Source organism: Rhinolophus sinicus, chromosome 1, assembly GCF_057876585.1.
Source record: "Rhinolophus sinicus isolate RSI-liver-muscle chromosome 1, RSI-T2T, whole genome shotgun sequence".
Taxonomy (NCBI): domain Eukaryota; kingdom Metazoa; phylum Chordata; class Mammalia; order Chiroptera; family Rhinolophidae; genus Rhinolophus; species Rhinolophus sinicus.
In genome coordinates, this window is record NC_142501.1 from 161,142,785 (window position 1) to 161,166,996 (window position 24,212).

At 35.4% G+C, this 24,212-nt stretch overlaps 1 protein-coding gene and 1 long non-coding RNA gene across 2 annotated transcripts in view; both read left to right on the forward strand.

Moving 5' to 3' along the window:
• Positions 1 to 24,212, forward strand: part of MRPL1 (mitochondrial ribosomal protein L1) — a 52,110-nt gene that overhangs the window by 22,543 nt on the left and 5,355 nt on the right. Inside the window, exon 7 of the mRNA XM_019720227.3 lies at positions 9,737 to 9,843. Within this exon, the coding sequence (XP_019575786.2) occupies positions 9,737 to 9,843 (107 nt within the window). The remainder of the gene's footprint in view (positions 1 to 9,736; positions 9,844 to 24,212) is intronic.
• LOC148759290 (uncharacterized) lies at positions 9,850 to 24,192 on the forward strand. The gene is made up of 2 exons (XR_016018743.1): positions 9,850 to 21,558; positions 22,616 to 24,192. It is a non-coding gene; the product is annotated as an uncharacterized LOC148759290 (long non-coding RNA).

The window sequence follows — 24,212 nt, forward strand, 5'->3', positions numbered from 1 at the left end:
GACATCTGCTGAGCATGCACAGCTGCCTTTTGTAAGGAAGTTGGTGTGGTATTGTATTTGAGAGTAATGGCTATAACATTATTGAAATCTAATGTGAAATATTTTAAACTCATAGACTGACGTGCTGTATGTACTTCAGGGTATTATGTGCATTATCGAAACAGTTAGAACTCTGGTTATATAAAGAAAAAGGCTGAAACGGAATTTTTGCAGGGTAATCAATTTGAAATTTTAAAAAATTTTCTTCCCTTGCGTATTAGTTTAAAAGCTATTTATGTTTGAAAGATTCCAATGATGATTAGGTATGGTTATAATTATTAAAGGTGAATTGCTGATATCGTGCAGCTGGTTCCTTTATTTCCTTTACTCCAGCCATAGTGGCCTCCTTGCCCTTCCTCATACACACTTAGCTGTTCCCTTCGCAGGTCTTTGGACTTACTGTCCCATCTGTATGTAGTACTCTTTGTTGATGTTCCTGACTCACTTTCTCATGCAAATATCACCTAAACAGAAAGGACTTCCATGACCATCCTACATAAAATATTACCCACCACTTCCCATCATCACTGGGTTTCTCATTAGCGTGTTTTTATATTCTTTTTAGGACTTACCATTTTTGGCATCTTAAATTTTTTATTTGTGGGTGTGTGTTTGATTTTTTCCATTAAGAATAGGGGCATTTTTTGGTTTTGTTCACCACTCTATTCCCATGGGCCTAGACTAGTACCCCAGATATAGGTGCTCAACAAATATTTGTACGTATACAGTAAATGCACATTTAGTGTGGCATTCATTTGGTAGAAGATATAGGTTAAATACTGCAACTAAATGTCAGATTATAATGTATAGATTTTTTTTTTGGTATTAGAATAATTGTTTTTTAGTTATTGAGTATCTACTGTGTGCTCTGTGTGATGGCCATGAAAAGACAAGCCAGGTCCTTGCTGTCTTGGAACTGACAGTTTCATTTTCTGCAGTAGACACACTGGTTTAACTGAGCATTTAATGATGCTTAGATTTCTCTACTTAAATAAACTGCAAATAAAACACATAGTCTCAAACTTTCATTTGATTCAGCCATCCTTCCTAGCTATAATACATAAGTAGTCCTTTCTGTTGTTTCATACCAAGTTTTTCAAACAAGTAGTGTTTAGTGGTTGGCTGGCTCCGTTTCCTTACCAAGTGTTATTATTCTTCCTTACATCCTTCTTTCTCATATTCAGCTAAAATGTTGGTCTCACTAATAATCACTGTATTTTTTTTTTCCACATTTAAAGATCTGTTCTTAGTTTTCTCTGTTTCTTGAAACTTTTTTATACTGTATAATTAACTTACCTCTTTTCTCACTAACTATTCCTTCTTTGTCTTCCCTGGCTTCTGTTATTCTACTTGCTTCTTCCCTGTAATATTCCCTGGTAAAAGAAAAAAAGAGAAAGTACATTGGGGTGAAATACCTGACAGCATAGCTTAGTATAGGTTACGTTCATTATGGAAATTGAACAGAGGGAATTAGAGGAAGAGAAAGGGAAAGATGTAAGAAAAAAGAGAGAAGAGGAGAGCAATTGCACAGCAACAAGGGAGAGCAAAGCCCTAGAAAGAGCAGTGAAGATTAACATTGGGTTATACTGAAAATCAGAATAGTATAGTGGTTAACATAGACCTCTCTCAGTCTTGGTTTTGTCACTTACTGTGACCTTGAACAAATAATTGAACATTTTTGTGCCTCTGTTTATTCATCTACAAAATGGGTTTCATGCTCTGGTAATTTTTTTGTAATGTATGCAAGAGCTTAGTATAGGCTGGGTACATAACAAGTTTATAATGTATATGAGCCTCTATTATTATTAACACCCTATAATTCTTAAAGTAGCTATTCATGTTCCATAGTTATTTTGGAGAACTCAGTTCTTTTTCATATCTTCATATTATCCTTTTTACCTTCATAACTCATTTATTGAATAAGCAGATAATTATTGAGTGCCTGTTGTGTGCCAGGCAGTACATTTAGTACTGAATGAGGATTGAAAGATGAAAAGAGAGTTCCCATCTTTAAGGAGATAAAAATTGAGAAGTGAGAGAAATGAGAACAAACAGTTGCACTAAAATGCAGCGAGTGTACCAGTAGAAAAGGTACAAAGTGCTTAGAGGAATGAGGGACGACTTTGTAGACTCAGATATAGAAAGAAGGTAGCAGTTAAGTTGAGCACTTAAGCATGAATAGACGTTTTCTTTCCTGACTGCATGGGGAGAACATTCCAGGTAGAGGAAATGGCCTGTATTAATGCACAAAAGTATGAGAGAGCCAGTTATGTTCAGGAAATTATAAGTAGCTTTCTATCGTTGGGTACATAAAGTGTTATCAGATAGTGGTAGGCAGTGGGGTTAGACAGTGATAGGCAGTGGGCCAGACCACAGAAGGCTGTGTGCCATGCCATGGAGATTAGATTTTATCCTCTATGCAGATGGAAGCCATTGAAAATTGTTGCTCAGAAGATTGGTAGAAGATTTGCTTATTAGAATGACTATATGAGTGAGCTGTGAAAGTGATAGAGGGGTGATTTGAGGATGGTGAAATGTTCAGAACAGAGACCAGTGAGGAAACTAATGCAGTTGGCCAGGTAAAAGGTGTATAAGGACAGAATCTGAGCAGTGGCAGTGATGACAGAGAAGAGGAAGGCTGTTGTGTTGTGATATGCAGGAGGGAGAATTAACAGGAGCTAATGATTAGATATTGGGGTAAGGGAAAGAGTGGAATCTAGAATGATTCCCTAATTTCTGTCTTATGTAGCCCAGTGAATACTATTTTATACATAGATTTACAGGAAATAAGGTAGGTTGGGGCATGATAATAATTTCACAAGGTAAGGTAGGGGAGATGGATATAGGTTGGCACAAACTTATTTTCTTAGAAGTAAGTCAGTATTATGATGAAGTAGGCTGTGATAAATAAATAAATGTGCACATTATAATCTGTAGGGCAAGTAAAAGACCATACACAAACTAAACAGAGGAGTAAAAATGATATACTAAAGCTTTTTGTTTAAAACAGAAGAAGGCAGTAAAGGAAGAACAGAAACACATGAAATGAGACAAATAGAAAACACATATTAAAGACCAAAATCCAGCTGTATCGATAGTTAGGAAAATTGGAAATGGAATAAACACTTCAACCAAAAGGCAGAGGTTATAAGATGATGAAAAAGCAATCCAGTTATATGCTGTCTACAGGTGACACACTTTATATTCAACCACAAATAGGCTGAAAGTAAAATGGAGAGTAAAGATACACCATGAAAATAGTAAGCATTAGAGAGTTGGGTTGGCTATCTTAATACCAGACAAAATAGACTTTCAAGACAAATAATTTACTAAGAAAAAAGATGGATATCCTATAATAGTAAAAGGACATGCTTGTTTAAAAACAGAGCCACAAAACACATGAAGCAAAACTGGCAGAACTGAAAGGAGAAATAGACTAATCATCAAGTACAGTTAGATATTTTAATATTCTTCTGTCAGTAATTGATAGAACTTATAAATAGAAAATCAATAAAGATATAAAAGACTCGGACAGTACTATTAACCAACTCGACCCAATTGACATCTATACAACACTTCATCAAACAATAAGAAGTGTCATTTGATACACGCTTTTCAAGTTGTACATGGAACATTCACCAGGTTAGATCATTTGCTTAGTTATAAGGCAAGTCTTAATAAACTTAAAAGGATTGAAATCATATAGAGTATGTTTTCTAATTACAACAGTTAAATCAGAAATCAGTAACTGCAAGAAATACGAGTAATCTCCAAATACATTAAAATTAAAGAACCCATTTTTAGGTAACTGATAGATCAAAGAAGAAATCACCAGAGAAATTAGAAAATGTCTTGAACTGAATGACAGTGAAAACACAACATGTCAAAACTTGTACGATAAAGCTGAAGCAATAATGTGCACATTATCTGCAGAAGGAATTTTAAAGGCTAAATGACAAAAGAAAGGTTTATATTCATTGTTTTAGGCTTTTACCTTAAGCACCTAGGAAAAAAAAGAAAGCAAATTGAACCCAAAGTAAGTAAAAGGAAGACAATAATAAAGATCAGAACAGAAATCAATGAAATAGAAAAAGAACAAACAACAGAGAAAAGCAATCAAAGGAAAACTGATTCACTAAAAAGGTCAATAAAATTGATAAAACTTCAGCTGGACTGATTTATAAAAGAGATCAAGTTTATCAAGATCATAAATGAAATATCTATATCCCATAGATATGAAAAGATAAAAACGGTGATATTATGAACAACATTATGCCAACAAATGTTGACAACTTACATGAAATGGGTAAATTCCTTGAAAGACATAAATTACCAAAAGTGTCCAGAACAAATAGAAAATCTAAATAGATCTGTATCAAGTAAAGAAATTGAATTAGTAATTTACAGCTTCTGACAATGAGAAGTTCAGGCCCACATGACTGGTGAATTCTATCCAACATTTAAGACAGAAATAATACCAATTCTTCACAACTTCTTTTAGCAAATAGTGGGGGAAGGAACACTTAACCAGCTCATTTTGAGCTCAGCATTACCCTGATAACAAAGCTAGACAAGAACATCACAAGCAAAGAAATCTACAGATCAATATCCCTCATGAGCATAGAAGCAAAAATCCTTAACAAAGTGTAGCAAATTGAACTCAGCAGTGTGTATGTATGTGTATAAAGATTAAAAAACCTTAACCAAGGAGATTTATTCCCAAAACACAAAGTTGATTCAACATCTGAACATCAATATAATATACCATGTTAGCAGAATAAAGGACAAAGAACTTAAGATCATCTCAGTAGATATAGAGAAAGCGTTTGACAATATCTAATGCCCATTCACGATAAGAACTCTCAGAATACTAGGAATAAAGTGAACTTTCTCAAGTTGACAAAACTCATCTATGAGAAATCAGCAGCAAATGTTATTAATGATGATGAGACCATTAAGACTGAATGCTTTCTACCTAATATCAGGAACAAGGCAAAGATCTCTGCTCTCACCACTTACTTATTTTACCAAGTAAAAGAATTAAAGGGCATACACGTGGGAAAGGTAGAAATAAAAACAGTCTTTATTTCTAGGGAATGTGATTCTAACATATTCTAGTAAGTGAATTCTAATAAGTGAATTTAGTGGGGTTGCAGGATACAAAATCAACAACACAAAATCAACTGAATTTCTATGTACTAGCAATAGACAATCAAAATGAAATTTGTGAAACAGCTCTATTCACAAGAGCATCAAAAAACAAATAATATACTTATGAATAAATTTAACAAAAGAAGTACCTAATTAAATAAAGTTATATACAATGGCTATGGATTTGAAGATGGAATTACTCCTACTTTTTTCTGTGGATTTAAGGTAATCCTAATCAAACTCCCAGAAGGCTTAAAAAAGTGATTTAAGGAATTAACAAGCTCATTCTGTTATCTAAATGGAAAGACAAAGGACCAGGGATCAAAAAATGTTTTTGAAAGGAAGAGCAAAGTTCTTAAAAAAAAAAAAACTATGTTACCTGACTTATGACTTTACTATAGAGCTACAGTAATCAAGACATAAGGATAAATGTGTTTAGATCAAACATTGAGAGTTCAGAAATGGACCCATTCCTAAGGGTCAACTGGTTTTTGACAAAGGTGCCAAGGTTATATGGAAAAAAATAGTTGTTTTCCATGAATGGTGCTGCAATAACTGGGTATCCCTTTCCTCACATCAGACACAAAATTAATTCAAAATGGGTCATAGACCTAATTGTAAGGGCTAAAGCCATGAAATTTTAGAAGAAAAATTTCTAGGAGAAAATCTTCATGGCCTTGGGTTAGGTAAAGATTTCTTCAGACACAAGAAACATGAACCATAGGAGAAAAAGTTGCTAAATTAGACTTGATCAAAATTAAAAACTTTGCTCATGGGAAGGCACCATTCAGAAAATGGAAAGACAAGTCACACATTGGAGGAAAATACTTAGCACAGATATATCTAACAAAGGACTTGTATCCACAGTATATAAAGACTTCTTATAACTCAATAAGAAGACTATCCAACCTAATATTTTTTAAAGACAAAAGAATTAAATGAGCACTTTATACAGAAGAAGATACGCAGTTGGCTAGTAAAGCACATGAAATGATGTTCGACATCTTGGCCATTAGGGAAATACAAAATCACATCAACATGCTTTGGTTAGGGGAGAGAGAGGGAGGGAAAGAGGGAGGGGGAGAGGGGGGGAGAGAGGGAGGGAGGGAGGGAGGGAGGGAGGGAGGGAGGGAGGGAGGGAGGGAGAGAAATATATAAGGTCAAAGGAAGGTTGTTTTATTTGTGTTTTAGCCATGGAACTGGTTTAACTCAAATCTACATCATTATCCCCAATCTATCACTTTTTTCCAGTTCTTATTGCTAACTGTATACAGTATTTCATTAGCACCTCCTTCACTTCAGGATGTTTAGTGCAGAGCTATTTCTCTTTCCTTCTTAAGCCTTATTTCCCACTTCATTATCATTACAACATTACTAAGATATCAGATTCAAAATTATGAAGTCATTTATTTGTTCATTCTTTCAGCAGACATCTGTCATACTATACTCCTTACTAATTACCTACCTGTATCTAGGTGGAGATCATAGAGTAGGTGGTTGGAGCTCATGAGAGAGTTTGTGGCTAGAGATATAAATTTGGCAGTTATCAGAGGATAAGTGGTGTTTAAAGTCATGTATTTGGATGAGATCACCTGGGGAGGTGTGTATGGATAGAAAGAGAGGCCAATTGACTCAACCCTGAGGTAGTTCAGCCTTTGGAAGTCAGCTAAATGAAGGTAACTCAGCCCACAAGAACAGAGTGGAACAACCAGTGAGAGTAATGTTTCACAGGACAAGCCAAGATATTGTAGAAAGAGGAGAGATAGACTCAGAACTACTGTTGCTAAAGCAAGTCAGAGGAACCCAGTGAAGGTCACTGATGACTTGAAAAGATTATTTTCCGGGGAGCATTGGGGATGATAACCTGATTAAAGTTAGCCTAAGAGAAAATGGATGGAGAGGAAGCAGAGACAGAAAGATAGACAGCTTTTTTTGAGAAATGATGCTCTTAAGAGGAGTATTGCATGGTCATAGAAGGCAATATGAAGTCGTAGACTTGTTTTATTTTAAGATGGGAGGTTTTATAGCCAGTTTGTAAGCTGATTACAATGATCTAGAAAAGCAGGGAAAATTGACAATGTAGCGGAGAGAAGGGAGGTGTGGTGTGGAAGAGTGGGATCCAGTACACAAATGAAGAGGGATGGCCTTTGGATAGAGCATGGGCAGTTCGTCCATAGTGACAGGTGGAAGGCAGTGTTATAGGTATAGACTCAGGTCTGCCAGGAGGTAATTCTGGAGCTCTCACTATGTATTAGGTGCTATTCTTAAGAAAACATTATATATATATATTTAAATTTCTTTAACATATCTATATATGTTAAAGAACTTCTTTAACATATATATATGTTTAACATATACATATGTTAAAGAACATATGTGTGTGTGTGTGTGTGTGTGTGTATATATATATATATATATATATATATATATATATATATATACACACACACACATATATATGTTAAAGAAGTTTAAATAGAGAAATACATGGTTAACTGGTTCCTGTTCTTTGTACATCACTGCAATAGTCGCCCCTTATCCTCGGGGAATACGTTTCAAGACCTCCAGTGGATGCCTGAAACTACAGATGGTATTGAACCCTATATATACTTTGTTTTTTCTATACATACATACATACATACATACATACCCATAATAAAGTTTAATTTATAAATTTGGCACAGTAAGAGATGAACAACAATAATAACAAAATAGAAGTTATAACAATATACATAATAAAAATTATGTGAATGTGGTCTCTGTCTCTCTGATAACAGATATGGCTACTAAGTGACTGACAGGTGGGGAATGTATGTAGCGTGGATACGCTGCACAAAGGGGTGATTCACGTTCCTGGTGGGATGTAGTGGGTGGCTCGCAGCAGCATGCAATTTAAAACTTATGAATTGTTTATTTCTGGAATTTTCCATGTCATATTTTCGGACCATGGATAACTAACCATGGAAAGCTAAATGGTAGATAAGCGGGGACTGCTGTATTAGCATCTTACCATTTATTGTTATGCTCTCTGTCAGACTGTTTAGTACTCAATTACATCAAAATGTTATACTAAAAAAACTAGTATTTTTCAGTAGTTGTGGCCTCTGTATGTCCCTTTTCTCCCAATTAGATTGCAAGCTTCTTGTGGGTAATTTCCATTTATAGCTGTGAAGTGCTCTAAGCCATACTGAACAACTCAGATAACCCTTAGAAGTAATACATGCTGAGGGTATACTGTGCTTCCTATATAATGAGATTTTCATACTGACTTATAGGAAGAATTTCCGGAGATAACAGTGGGAGTGGTATGCCTTTAATGGCACATTCCTTATTGTATTTCTTACCCTTCTCATAATTCACATTTTCTATGTACAAAGTCAAAAAATTTTCAAGTTATAGTATTGTGGAATATTAAAAATGTGTATTTTTATGTATTAAATTTGAGTTAAAATGTTAATGACTAAAGATTAGGAAGGTGTAGTTTATGTTTGGAGTCTTCTACATGATCTTTGAATATTCTAAGTTTTTTTTAAAAAAACAAAGAAAATTCTTAGTTTTTACCTTTATACCATTTTTTTCCTTTTTATAGTCAGTTGCATCCTTTTTTCCCCACCTAATGGAGAACAAACTGCCATTAGAATCCAATAAGTTAAGTTTTAATTTTTAACTCTTTTTCTGTAACCATTTGTGCAGTAACAGCTGCGTCATTCACTGTGACATTATTTCCACTGTTAAATCTTGGTACTTTTCTAGTTACTTCCCTTCTTTATAAGGGTAAGGCAGGTCAGGTGAATTTCACACAAAGGTAGGTAAAATATTCTTAAAATATTTGAAGACTGCACTGTTAGCTTCTATCATAGATTATTTTATACATTTTATTTTAATTTGTCATCAATATTTCTAAAGTATGATAAGCAGTATCGTTGCTTATACTTAGTTATCTATTATTGTGCAACAATATTACCACAAATTTAGTGGCTTAAAACAACACACATTTACTGTCTCAGCTTCTGTGTGTCAGGAATGTGTATCTAGCTAAGCTGGGTCCTCTGCTTCAGGGGTCTGTAAAGCTCCAAAGTATTGGCTCAGGTTGTGGTCTCATCTGAGACTTAACATGGGGAAGGATTTGCTTCCAGGTTCATGTGCCTTTTTGGCAGTATTCAGTTTCTTGCAAGCTGTGGCACTGAGGGCCTCAGTTTCTTACCTTGTGGCCCTCTTCATATAACACCTCATAACATAATAGCTTGCTTCTTCAAAGCCATTAGGAAGAGAGTCTCCTTCGAGATAGGCATTGCAGTTCTATGTAATGTAATCATGTGCACATAATCATCCCGTTTCTGGGTTAGAGCAAGTTGCAGGTCCCGTCCACATACAGAAAGGGAGTCACTCAAGGGCACGAACACCAGGAAGTGGGGCCATTCTAAAGTCTCTCTGCCACAGCTTATTTTCTATATCTTAACATGAGATGAATGCTTTTCTTATTCAGTAATTTTTGCTGCTTGTTTAGATGGAGTGATAACTTTGGATTTTTTATTTTCCTAACCAGATTCCATTGGCCGTGACATCCCCAAAATGCTTGAATTATTTAAAACTGGACATGAAATTAAGGTAGATGAAGAAAGGGAGAATTTTCTCAAGACAAAAATAGCAACAGTAAGTTACTATGGAAATTATGCAATAACTCTGTTTCGTTTTTGCTGAAGTGATTCATCAATAATTTATAATATAATATACCAGTTCTTTGAACTTGTTCTTTTCACTAGCATTACGGGCACTAAAGATACACATAGATAGTTCTTTATTGATTGAATTCATAAATTTTAATGGTACTGTAGAATTCCTTCTGAGTTATATGCGACCCACTGACATTTATTTGTACTTTGCCTTATTTGATTATTTATTCTACTGTGTCTGTTATTCTCTAATATTTTAAGCTTATTGAAAGTAGGGTCTAGAGCTATAGAACTTTGAATAATGCTGAGCCCATAATAGATAATTAATCTTACTTTAATGGAATTGAGTAATTTGCTTTATTTTAATGAATTGTTTCTGAATATCTCTGCATGGGTTTTAAAAACTGTTTGCCTACTTAAAGAAGATGCTGGAAATCAATTTCCAAACTATTTTTTTTTTTTTTTTTTTTTTTAAAGATTTTATTGGGGAAGGGGAACAGGACTTTATTGGGGAACAATGGTCAAATTGTTGTCCTTTCAATCTTAGTTGTGGAGGGTTCTGTTCAGCTTCAAGTTGTTGTTCTTTCAGTCTTAGTTGTGGAGGGCGCAGCTCAGCTCCAGGTCCAGTTGCCGTTGCTAGTTGCAGGGGGCACAGCCCACCATCCCTTGCGGGACTCGAGGAATTGAACTGGCAACCTTGTGGTTGAGAGCCTGTGCTCCAACCAACAACTGAGCCATCCGGGAGGCAGCTTAGCTCAAGGTGCCGTGTTCAATCTTAGTTGCAGGGGGCGCTGCCCACCATCCCTTGCGGGACTCAAGGAATTGAACTGGCAACCTTGTGGTTGAGAGCCCGCGCTCCAACCAACAACTGAGCCATCCGGGAGGCAGCTCAGCTCAAGGTGCCGTGTTCAATCTTAGTTGCAGGGGGCAGAGCCCACCATCCTTTGCGGGACTCGAGAAATTGAACTGGCAACCTTGTGATTGAGAGCCCACTGGCCCATGTGGGAATCGAACCGGCAGCCTTCGGAGTTAGGAGCACGGAGCTCTAACCGCCTGAGCCACCAGGCCGGCCCTCCAAACTATTTTTAGGACTCTAATACACATATGTCAGAATTTTATAGGACTGGGTTTTAAATATATAGCTATTTGCTAATATCTTCTTTATACTAGAGAATCTCTAAAATACCTATTTAATGTGTGTAATTTTTTCCCTGTGCAATAACTATAGGAATATTAGTAATATTAATAGCAAAATTTAAACTGCCTACCAAGTGCCAAGCATTATTGTAAACACTTTTCGTATATTTTATCTTTTAATTGTCAACCCTAGGAAGAATAAATTAGCATCCTCATTTTATAGATGAAGGCATATAAGCCCAGAGAGGTTAGATACTTTCTCCAACGTGCCATACCTAGTATGAGGCAGATTAGGTGTTTGAATCTTGGCAGGCTCCTCAAGAGTCCAAGCTCTTTAGCTCTATATCGTCCAACCTCGTGGCTGGAGTGATTTGAATAGCTGTTATTCCTCCTTCCCATACCCCTCTTAAGAGGAATTCTGCATTATAGTCAACATAGTAGTCCAAGCTAATTGAGCTTCAGAAATTTGGAAAAGCTGCTCAGAAAGCTGGAAAAGGTGCTCAGCTGGTTCTATGGAAGAAAAACTTGCTATGAAAAGGGGCAAAGCAGGTTTAATCCAGTCAGGGACAGGGAAATCCTTCCTTGCCCTCTTTACCATCAGGGCTCAGCCCCAGTTCATTTGGCATTGAGCTCTGCTAGAATCTGAAGTTGGAACTTGCTTGTTCACAAAAGGCCCTGGGCAGTGCTTCTTGTTTCTTAGGGATGACAACATTATAATGTAAAAAACAAACAAAAAAAACAAACACAAATTTTAAGAGAATATTTTGGAGCTATAAAGACATGGGTTTGAATACCAGTTCTGCTACTTACGGGATGGCAGACTTTAAACAGATTTCTTAATGTTGTTGTGTCTCAGATTTCCTCATCTATAAAATGTATGTGGTAATATCTTTCACAGTGTGGTTTCAAAGATTAAAAAAAAAATTAAGTGGTAGCAACTGTTGTCGTTACTGTTTTGGTTGGACTTTGGGGGACTGTAGAATATCTTTATAAGACTCTTTCTTTCTAGCTAGACCTTTTCTTTTTCTTAAGTAATGTTTTCAGTATATTCAGTTGGTAGTATGTAGATCCTGACTCAGACCTTAGGGAAGATGACAAAACCGTGTCATCTTATTCATTCTTTTCAACAAATACCTCAGTGATTAAAACATGGGCTCCAGATCAGACTACCTGGATCTTTTAGAGATATAATGCTTTTCCTTAATGAAAAAGGAACTGATCTGTTTATTGAAAGAGAATCTTTTGGAATACTGCTTAAATATTATAGTGTGATAATGGGTTTTAGATTCATACTGTCTGGCTCAAATTCTAGTTCTAGATTAGAATTGTGCCACCTTGCTCTCTGAGCCTCAGTTTTTCCCCCATGGCCTCTATATGTAAAATGAGATGAATAAGCATACATACTTTATAGGCTAGGAAGGAGTAGATAAGATGATGACATATGACATCTCGTATCTAGTATGGGAGCTACATGTGGAAATGAATAATCGAGATTATGATAAGTGTAATAGTAGAAATATATATATAAGATATAAAGAAGTTGCAGAAAAGAAGCAGTGGCTGATGTTATCATGGTGTTGAGTCATGGATGGCTTCTAGGTGGAGTTTGAAAATATACACAAAGTAAATTAAGGGTCATTATTCTATTTTATAATGTTAGATGAAGAATAGACTACTATACATCTATGTTGTTTCGGGTGTTTTAAGGGACCAAATAACAATGATTTAACCATGAAAGATAGTTATTTTTCTCCGAAGTTTGAGCTGCTGGGCAGCTCAGGGCTATTCTTCTCCAAAGGGTTAACCAGGGATCAAGGTTCCATTCTCTTCCCCCTCCCATCTTCTAGAGTCTTTAATTCTTTGTGGTTGAATCTTGCTGATACAATGTCTGACCTGTAGCCAGTGTAAAGGAGGCATGAGGAGGTGGTGAACAAGCAGTTTTCTTTCAAGCATGTGAACCATTGCCCTCATCACTTCTGCCCCCATCCCATGGATCAGGGTTAGTCATATGGCCTAGCTTCGTGGCCTTGTGCCCAGCTAAAGCTTAAATTAATTAAAAGAAGAGAGGATGGATTTGGGAGACAATTAAGGTTTTGCCACTGCTGAGGAGGAGCTAAGAAACCCAAAAGAATAAGAAAATAGAGGGAATTTTTGTTCATTTGTTTATTGCTGTATCCTTAGTTCCTAGAATAATACGTGGCAGGTGCTAGGTGCTCACTAAATAATTATTGAATGAATGAATTTACAAATGGGTGAATAAGCAAAAGCTATTACTAATTGAAGATCAGTTAAAAGTTATTAAAAGACATTATTATATTTAGTGAATCAATGTTTTTATTTAATAAAAATTTGATTTACACTAAACTTTTCAAACAGTCCTTATGGAGTAATATTGAAAGTGAAACTTTTACTTCCTGGAATTTCACAAAATTAGAGTTAGAATTATCCTGTCCTCTATTCATTATAGGAATGCTTACACACGTGTGTATTTTGACATTACGCAAGAATATTAAGCAGTGTCCAGATATTATAGCATAAACCTGCCAGAATAAAGACTTTGAAGTAATTTTCAAAGGGTGCCTATTATTATTTTATAATGTACCACAAATCCAATTTATGTTAACTATGACGCTCTCAGAACCTGCTTCGTTTTTCCTCTCTGATAAATTCCTTGTGTGATTTAAGATACCACATTTCCCTGAAAGTAAGACCGGGTCTTATATTAATTTTTACTCCAAAAGACGCATTAGGGCTTATATTCAGGGGATGTCTTAGTTTTTCATGTATAACAATCTACATTTTTTCATGTACAACAATCTACATTTATTCATTTATTCATGTACAAAAATCTACATTTATTCAAATACAGTCATGCCATCTTCTTCTGGAACATGATCATAACTTTCCGAACCCCGAATTCCAGCTTGAATTTCTTGCGACTCTATCTCCTGTAGAACCATTGACCCCAATCTCTCATGTCCAGCAATAGAGCTCTCCTTAAATGAGCACTTCTTGTCCATGTAGCCTGCTCGCAGTGCATTGGCAACACAGCTGTCAGTGATTTTATCCCATGAATTCTTCACCCAAGTCACGACCTCTTGCAGGCTAGGCGTCATAAAGTTTCCACACTGATTTCTCTCCACTCTATTTTCAATGTAGTCATTGATTTCCGTGTGCAGATGGTCCTTGAATGGCTTGTTTATTGCAATATCAAGAGTCTGGAGATAGGCAGTCATTCCTGCGGGAATCATTATTTGACCTATTCTTCTCTCTGCAAGGAAGTTCTTCATGGCTTTAGTGCGGTGAGTGCTGGGTGAATCCCAGACCAGCAGACCTCTTTGGCCACCTCGCAAAACAAGTGGCAGCATTAAATTGACCCACCTCCTTGTAACTGCTTGTGTGCACCAGGCTTTTTCGATTTCAAGAACATAAATGCCGGAAACACGTTCAACCTTATCTTTCTTGCCCTTAGTGATAGTTAGAGGTGGGACTTTCTTTCCATCCAGACGAATTGCCAGAAATACAGGTAACACGTGCACTTTCATAACCACTGGAGGGAATGTAGATTGATGAGGCATCCCTCTGATTAATTGTCGTTTGAGATCCTTGGCCCATAAACACTACATTTTCATCCATAGCAATCATGTTAGAGAGTTGGTATTTAGAAAAGTCGATGCCATCAACAAAGGACTTGAATGCAAGTGCGCGTTTAATAACTTCAGTATCTTCCAGCTTGAACAGTGTTGTCGATCTTAGACAGTTCATATCGCTGAAGGAAGCCATCCAGTCAGTATTGTGATGCTTTGAATTCTTCTGGGGATATTTCTAACTGTCGCGCCATTGCAAGAGCAAATGCTTGAATATCAGCCCTGCGCACAACCAAAGCCTTTGCTCTCCTGTCAGCAATCCATTCACAGATGATATCTTTCAGCTCAGGAAATAATGGTTCCCGACCTGATCCACACTTGCACTTCTTAGCATTTCCCTCGTCCATCTGTTGACTGAGGTTATCGTACTCTGCTCGCCATTTTCGGACCATTCGGAGATCCAACTTCTCTTTGCAGAAAGCCATAAGATTCTTGCCCCGGGAGTCCTCCACGATTCCTTTCTTGTACTCGATGGAATAGTTCTTTCTGTTTGCACTCATCTTGTCTGGGGGTCAAAATATTATTCCCTTTAAATCTACCATTAAATCAAGTGTTAATTGAAGACTTACGAGACAGGAGTGCAACAACAATGATGACAGTTAAGAATGATGCTCCACACAAAAGCGACGAAAAATTGCAGGCACCAAAATTCAGAAAACGTTTCATTTCACACGAGTGCATGAAGTATGTCCGTTACAACACACGACGTATTAAATTATGAAGATTCATGGTAGACCCAACCACATCCGTTCGTTACCAAGTGCACACGTTATTTATGCATTGTGTCTGTACTCCGACTGGTCGTTCGGCAATGAGTTTCGAGTTCATCTGTTTATATAGGTGTTTACCTCTCATCCAAAGGTGCCCACTTGGGTATTACAAATACTTAATTATAATTTGTATTATAATTTATTTTAAGTATTAATGTCAATAATATAATTTATTTGTATTTATATATTAATATAATTATTTTATAATTCAGTATGTCCATTGTGTGTTGCAGTGGATGTACTAAATGAGTCCATCTGGCTGACTCTCTTAACGGGCTTATTTTGGGGGTAAGGGCATCCTGAAAAATCATGCTAGGGCTTATTTTCCAGTTAGGTTTTATTTTCTGGGAAATACGATATTTGACCTCCAGCCTTTTTTAGAACACTTGTAAGTGTAATTTTAAGCCAGTTGCATTGTTCATTAGTTTTCTTAACTTGTCCTTTATTATAAGGTAAAAGTTCCTTCTAATTCTCTATTGATACTGAATTATCATTTTACGGAGGCACACATAATAGTTTTATATTTGTCAAAAACCAAAATGTTCTCTCTCTCTCTTTGTCCTTTCACTTTTGGTAATGTTAACTGCCCCACATATTTCAAAAACAAACAGGTGTGATAGTGTTGCAGTTAGGTTTCATTTGCTGAGAGTGGTGGAGATCAAGAAATAAAACTTTTCACTAGGAAAAAAATTACTACAGCTGTAAAATATGGCATATTATGATGTGTAATAGGAAGCATTTATCAAGAAGAGAGGATATAAAGTGTAGTTGAAAGGAAAAATTGGAATGTGCTTATTTGGTGTATTTAACCTACCATAGTATTTAATACCAGAATAAATTATATGACTCTCATGGCCTATTATATATACTCCTAACAGAGCCTATAAAATAAGACTGATGTTTTTGTATGTATGTTTTCAAGTAGCAACTAGCTAACTTTTATTTGTGAATCTAGTTCAGTAGAATCTCACATATGTAGAAATACTTAATAGTTTTCATGGGAAATGACTGATTTTCAAATGAATTCTAGCTGAAAAATCTTTTGGGATTAATAAAGTTAGATGAAGTTTAAGGATAAAACCATAGATTTGTGTCTTAATGCACACTGAACCTTTTAAAGGGGGCAGTGTACTGTGAAATTTTCTTAGTTTCAGATCATTTGTTGTAGTTTTAGCTGCTGTATAAGTGTTTTTCTGTCAGCGCAGCAACTTGGTAGAATTTTCTACACTTTATAGCAAGTGTTTTGCCTTCGAAAGAATGTTTGGTGAGGACCTGCTATATTCCAATCAACTTTTTCTGTTTTAATTTTTCACTTCAAAGTAATTATTTTCAAGTACACATATACATGGAAGTATGGCTTTTTAAAAAGACTTTTCAGTATAAACCTTCTGAAAAACCATAAAATCAGAAATCTTGATGTTTTATATTCATTTTTACTTTAGAACATTGGGATTTACTGGGTTCATAGCACTTTCAAAAAAATCTAAAGAGAAATTAAACCATATTCATGGCATTTCATATAAGAAAGTAATGAAGTATCACACATTTCTCTGAAACGTATTGCTTCATAACGCCTTACCTCTAGTTAACGTGTTATTTGTAGCTATGTCTTCATATCTTTTTCCTCAGTTTTTTATTTTGAAAAATTTTAAATGAATGGAAAAGTTGAAAGCATAGTACAATCTGTGTACTATTAGAACATCTATGTGCTCATCACCTAGATTCCCCAATTTGGTCACACTGGCTTAGAAAAACTAGTAGAAGTAGTTTGCTCAGAGAAAATAGTAGATACTCTTTATTTTTTGAACCACTTAAAGTTCAGTGGCAGACATCATGACACTTCACCCCTGAATATTTTCATATGCATAACCTAAGAATGGGTCATTCCCCTGTATATGCTTTTTAAAGTACTTTCATTTTTTAGTATAGCTTTTAGAATTTACTTATTGTTACTTTTTTCTTTTTGTAATTTATTGACTATGGCTTTTTCTTTATCCTTATTACCTTGAGATTTTTTTGGTTATTGGTTTTCTAGTTTTCTAAGATTTGTGAGTTTTCATTATTTTTCTTTTTTCAATAATGAGTTTAAATCTGTGAGTCTGCCTCTAGTTACGGGTTTTGATGTTTAGTTTTCTTGTCATTATTTTCTAAATAGTCTGTCATGGTATTTTTTATTCTTATTTGGGAGTGTATTTTAAATTTTGGAACTTTTTTGGCTTCTTTAAATTTTTGTTATGTTCTAGTTTGACTGCCTTATGGTTGTAGTTTCTACCTTTTAAAAAATTTCTTGAGACTTTCATTGTAGCCTATAGTGTAAGATTAATATTCTGTTTCCAAGTATTCCATGGACACTTGAAAATAACATGTATACTGAGGCTTCTAGGTAGATAGTAGATTGAACACCACAGTGGTAACTGCTTAAAAAATGCCAAATCCTAAATTAGCAATGGAGAATGCCAAAAAACTTAATAGAATCTAAATTTCAGGATCTTTAAAAAAGCTCAGGATCTGGCTCTAGATATCTTTGGACTGTTAGTGTTATGTGTGGAGATGGGGCAAGAGCCCTCTGAAGTAGGGAGGATTAGCTGAAAACTTGAAGATTCTTACATACTTCACGGCACTGGGTAACTGCCCTTCCCATGCCAGTAGTAGGCTGGAAAGATTAAAACAGAGAGTCTCTAAACTGGTGGAGCTCAGGAGTTGAGAAAAATTCAAAACAAGAAGATTAAGTGAATAATGTATAGTAAATGCTGAGAAACTCTTTCTTCCCCCACCCTCACCTTCACCCGCCTCCACCCTTTTCCCCTGACTTGGCTCTCAGAACTCTGGCAGCCAGGCCTCATCCTCTAGTCAGGAGATTAGATGAGGCTTAGTTCAAGAATAATGATAATAAATAATAATAATAATAATAATAATAATAATGCTTTTAAGCAACTTAACAGTATTTTCCTTCCCATTTGAATATTCAAAATGGTTTTACTCTCTCTTTCAATCTCTGGGTGGAGAGATAGTTGTTCATTTCTGGTACGTTGATGAGAATTATTTGACATGATTTAAAAATAATTGTTATAATTTGTAGTTAGTTTGTTTTTGACATTTGTTTTCAGGTTCCCTTTTTCCTTTCTTCCTTCCTCCCTCCCTTTTTCCTTTTTTTCTTTTAATAGTTCTTTGAAGTTTTTCTTTTCTATATATTTTTTCCATCTCTCTCCCTTTTCTTTTAAACCCCTCTTCTCTTCCCTCTCTTCTTGTACATCCACCTATATTTTGGAAAGACATGAAAAATATAATTAAATTTGTGGGAAAATGAGTATGAATTAGTGGGAAGTAAATACCACAGAATAGTTTTTCAATGACATGCAACTTAATTTTGATTACATATTGTATCTAGTAAGTTTTGCTTGGTAGATGCTGCCTGAGTTAATGACAGACACATCAGTTGTTTATACTAAAAAATGTTTTTAACATAAAAATTTGTTCCCCAAAGATGTTTAAATGTTTTCCTATAATTTTATTCATATTCATTTATTATATCATAAGACTTTTCAAATATATTTGACAGTCTGTGAATTATTGCTAATTCCAAGTTAGTGGCACCAATAAGTTTATTATGAAACATTGATTTCTCCTTTGAGTGAATGGAGTCCTGTTTTTTATTTTCTTATATCACAGAACAGGTTCCCACTATCATACTATAAAGTCAGGTAAAATAAATAAAAGAGAGTAAAGTGATCTAAAGAAACTATGTACTTTTAAAATATGTGTGCCACTTGTTTTGTTTTAGTTTAGAAACTATTGCTCTTTCTAGACTTTTAATTTATTAATGGGTAATTAGGACATAAAATCTTGAATAATTTGGAATGAGGAAGACTTCTAAAAACTTCATTAAATATGATTGCAATTTTGAAGACCATCTTTTAAAAATATATTATGTAATAGCCTAGCTTTGACATGAACAGTTAGCAGAGCATTAAAAAAAAAAACAACGGTAGCCCTTTTAAAATCATGTAAATACCCAGATTTTGAGGCGTTATGAATAATAATGGTATTGGCAAATCAAGCCTAAGCTAATTTTTCTAAAAAGAAAAAACAGCGGGTAGCACAGCTCAGATTTATGTTTATACTAGATTATGCCAAGACCTGATTTAACTAGTGTTTCTTGTCTGGGTTTCAAATATACTTGGATCTTTGACATACTTAATGTAAAGGCAGTGTCTTTGATGGTATTTTTTTCTTTTTAAAATTGTAGACAAGATCCATTCATAGGCATGTTTCACTATGCTTTGCTTGTGTAATAGTGAATTGTTTTGTGGCAAGAATACTGTTGACCTGGCAGCTGATAAAAGATGAAGTATACTTGTAACAAAAATAAGCAAGTTCAGGGCAAGGGAGTAAACATAATAAAATCTTGTGTTGAAATCAGAGCCTTTAGTTTTAGTGAACATGCTAGAACTGGAAGAGTGAATGTGTTGGAGTTCAGTTAAACAACAAGATTTGAATAGTATAGTACATGGAAATTGAAGGCTTCTTTTGAAGCAACTAGGTCCGTAAGTTGCAAAAATGGCAAGCAAGGAATTAAATCAATTAGATCCAAACAATAGTTAGATAGAAGGCAGCAGCCCTTTGGCTCGTGGTTCACTGCCACTTCCCCCCTCCTTTTTCTCCATTCCTCCCGGTTGATTAACTTTTCTTTTGTTGCATTATTTTTGGTATACTACAGTGTGCTGTGTCATAGATAAGCGGATTATAAAGAGAGGAAAGTAAAGTGTAGAATGTAAAAGGCAAATTCTGTACTTGTTAGTTTTCATTAAAATTAAAGGAAGCATACTGGCAGTAGATCTTAGATCGCCAATAATACGGGGCTAAGAAAGAGAAGTTAATATTTATCCATTCAATATGTGCCAGAATTGTGCTTGATGCTTTATTGTGAAAGATGTGTATTTAACTGGGATGAGTAATTCTTGTAGTATTTTAGGTTATGTCCTTTCAATTAATTTTTTCCAGTGTTCTTATTAGCAGGAATATTATAATAAAAAATAGTTTTACTATCATTTCCAGTTTTCTTACCTATACTGTCATGAAATCAGATAATTTCCCAGAACTTTTGGGCATTGAAAGTGTGACTCTCCCCTTCTATTAGATATTAATAATAGTATTAGAAAAACCTTATCATTTGAAAGAGCTAACTGTTTTAATCCACTGCATTAACTCAGCGATCGTTGATCAGTAGAGTAACACAGTTGAAAAATATAAATGTGGCATAATGTGTAAAAGGAAAGTAAATTGATGTGCTTTCCTTAAAATCTATTTTTAATAAGTAGCTGTCAGTATACTGCATACACAGCGTTCTTTTATTGGTTTTACTTAAAAAAACAATGAGAAATACAGCTTTTATAGAATTCTGTCTTTATCCACATGCTGAGAGAAGAAAATGGATCTGAAAGATAATTCTTTGTGACTTTCACTAGTGTTACTTCCAAACAAACAGTAATAACATACACTAATATAGTAGTTACAGTAAACAATAAGACATCTATTAGACCCTATTATGAATTATTAAATATATTAAATATAAACAGAAGTGTTTTTCCAAACAGCTTTATCATAAGCAGTGATGAAAGCTGCTTGTGCCCAAGAGCACCCTTTTTTCCCCATTTAGATTTTGGTAGCTATTGATTTGTTAAAGTGATGTAAAGTATAACTTATACCACAACTTGTCTTTGTGTGCATTTTCTTATATTTAGAGACAAATAATGTATTCTAATACAGGAGTTGGCAAACTGGCTCTGTGGTCTGTTTTGTACCTGTGAACTTAGAATGGTCGTTTAAAGGGTTGTATTAAAAAAAAAAAAAAAAGAATATACAGCAGAAATCGTCTGTGGCCTTCAAAGCATAAAATATTTACTATCTGGTCCTTTACAGTAAGAGCTTACCAACCCTGAAATATAAATATGTAATATATAAGTTTGGGAAGTTCCAGTTCCAGATGAGATGGTGTAATCACGTGAAACCCCATGTCTCCCACGAATGCTGCTGTTACAAAACCTGGACAGAATGAATGGAGCATCTATTTGAAGCTTCTGAAAAGTAAACAGTGGCAGGCAAATTAGGAAAGCCCAGAATTTGAAGCACACCAAACTGGTGGTGAGTTTGCCATTTTTTCCCCCTTTGTGTTGTCATATGGCTTGGTTTCAACATAGCCTGAAACCAGGAAGTAGACATCAGTGAAGTCAGAATCCCTCCCTCGGTCTGCTGCAGGAGAATCCCTCCCCTTCAGGCCTGAGAGGTAGGTAGAAGTCATGGCTCCTAGCAGAAGAGGACACAGGTCTCAAACTCTGAGGAAGGGGAACCTGCCTTTCTGATGAGGGAATCTTGGTCACAGGAGGGTGGAGCTGCCGTGGCTGCTTTTCCTCTGTCTTTTGCCTGTTGGCCCCCACTGCAGGAACAGTTGCAGAAAGTGGCAAAACAGGGTAAATAAAGCCCCAGCTTTCTGGGCAGAGTGCCAAAAGGGAGAGCCCCAGGGAACCAGAAAGTACTGGGGAAATCAAGGAGAGGGGGGAACTTGGGAAAGCCACCTCATAAAATTAAGTATGCCTTGGGACACGTGAATGATAATATCTCTGTAATGTTTAGGATGGAGTTGACTAAGAGAAGACCCAATAAACAATTGCTCAATCAGTCAATTATCATTTTCCTTAAAGTTGTAGAGGAGACATACAGATTACCTTCCTTTTTTTGATTTGAACTGTTAGGAGTCATGGGGATTAAGAGTATTGGCCCATTTGCAGAAACCATATGCCAGGCCACTCTTTACATAATCCTAGAACATTGCACATGAAAGGGATTTTGAAGGTCAGATGTTCTAACAAATGCTTATCCAAAGTAGCAGTCCCCTCTGCAGTTTCCATTTCGAGATGATCAGTCATGTAGGGGCTGTCAGCACATTACAGTGACAGGAGCTGGCCACTTTAGGAAGGTTAGATGTTTAGCAATCATGTGTATATACTTCGCTTTTTTTTTTTAGTTCTACCCTCTAAACTGTAAGAAAATTAAGTTGAATCTTTTTTCCACACTATAGGCCATAGTCATCCAAAATATTTGAACAGACTTCTGTACTGGCTTCTCAAAGTATGCCCCAGGGATCTCTCTTAACTGACATACTTTCCACGAGATCGTTTCTTCTACCCTTTCTTTTAATCAGGGAATCAATGATGATGTAGGCTAAGTTTTTTGTGTGCCTGTGTGCATTTTTCTGGAGCAAGGTTTGATAACCTGAAAAACATTTAAGAATCACTGCCTGAGACACGCTCGTGACTACATTTCACCCTGCATACATCTGCTTCTCAAAGAGACAAAAAATGGGTAAGAATCACTGTGTTTTATAGAAAGTAATTGAAGGCAAAGGTTAGGAATTGCATGGGAAGAGGAGAATCTGAGAGTTAAAGTAGAGACGTAGAGTAGAGTTCACCTGTATGCACTGAGCCACACCGTGGCATCTGGGTAAGTCTTCCATCTAGTCTGCTTAGGGAATTATTTCTGACATAATAGGAGATGCTAAGCAGAAGGTAGGATTCAGTAAAGCAGCCTTTTGAAAACATCTGTGCTACACAATGAAGAATAATTATTTTGTGCAGTGGATAGTCACTTTAGTTGAACATAGCTAGTATGTGACTGTTACACAGAGGGTGCCAAAAAAAATGTATACACATTTTAAGAAAGGAAAAAACTGTATTAAAATTGTAATACTCAATATATACCAATAACAAAAGGTGAATACTAGTCACGTGTATACATTTTTTAGGCACCTTTTTTGGCACCCCCGGTATTTTCAAATATACACATTATATACACACACAAATATGGTGCTTAACATAGTTCAATATCCTCTTCAAGGTCACCCCATCTTTTTTTTGTTGTTTTTTTCACTGTTATACTAAGTCTTATGCTTGGCTCTTGACAATCTAACAGATAATATTGTCTACTCAAAATGATCATCCTTGACTTCATAAGACCACAAAATGTTCTTGCATGGAAAAGCCCTGTTAGAAGTGCAGTCCCTGAGATGTAGGTAGGGAAACTTGCTAGTGTTGCTTTCAGGAGTTGTCTCTAGATTGTTATACCTCCAAATTTCTCATGCGTGTATACATTTTGTTTTTGTGCATAACTATCTTGACATCAATAGCCAATTAAAAAAATCAGTATGCCTATAAAATATATAACTTTTTCATAATTTTGCACAATACCCAAAAGAAAAAGTAAAATGAAGCATCGTGGCTATAAATATACTTTAAAATTTAGTACTCAAAGTAGAGATTAGCAGTGATAAAATTTGGATAAAAGTGTAAACTATGTTTTAAAACATTTTTGTACGTTTTAAACTTAGGTGAAATCATTGAAATTATCCTAATAATGAAAGTTGGAGGGGAAGTAATTGTTTTCCATTTCTAAAGCTATGTTATTTCAGCTTAATGTAGGAATGGCAATATAAGTGCACAAAGTATACACTAGTTATAACAACCTGGTAAGTTTAGTGTATATAGTATAACAGTATAGATGGAACTATTTAAAAATGTATGTTGGACATCTTTTCCTTTTATCTTTTACTATCCCAAATTTAAGGTAGGTATACATCTTTAACAAATGGTAAAGGAACTTATTAGATCTGTAGTGGTTACTGTCGTTGATAGAAAGAACAATTTGAGATAAAGTGAAGAATTAAGAAGGAAATGAAAGGAGACAGGAACACATGTTGTTATCCTTGCCTTTTTGTTTTGTTTTGTTTTGTTTTAACATAGCAA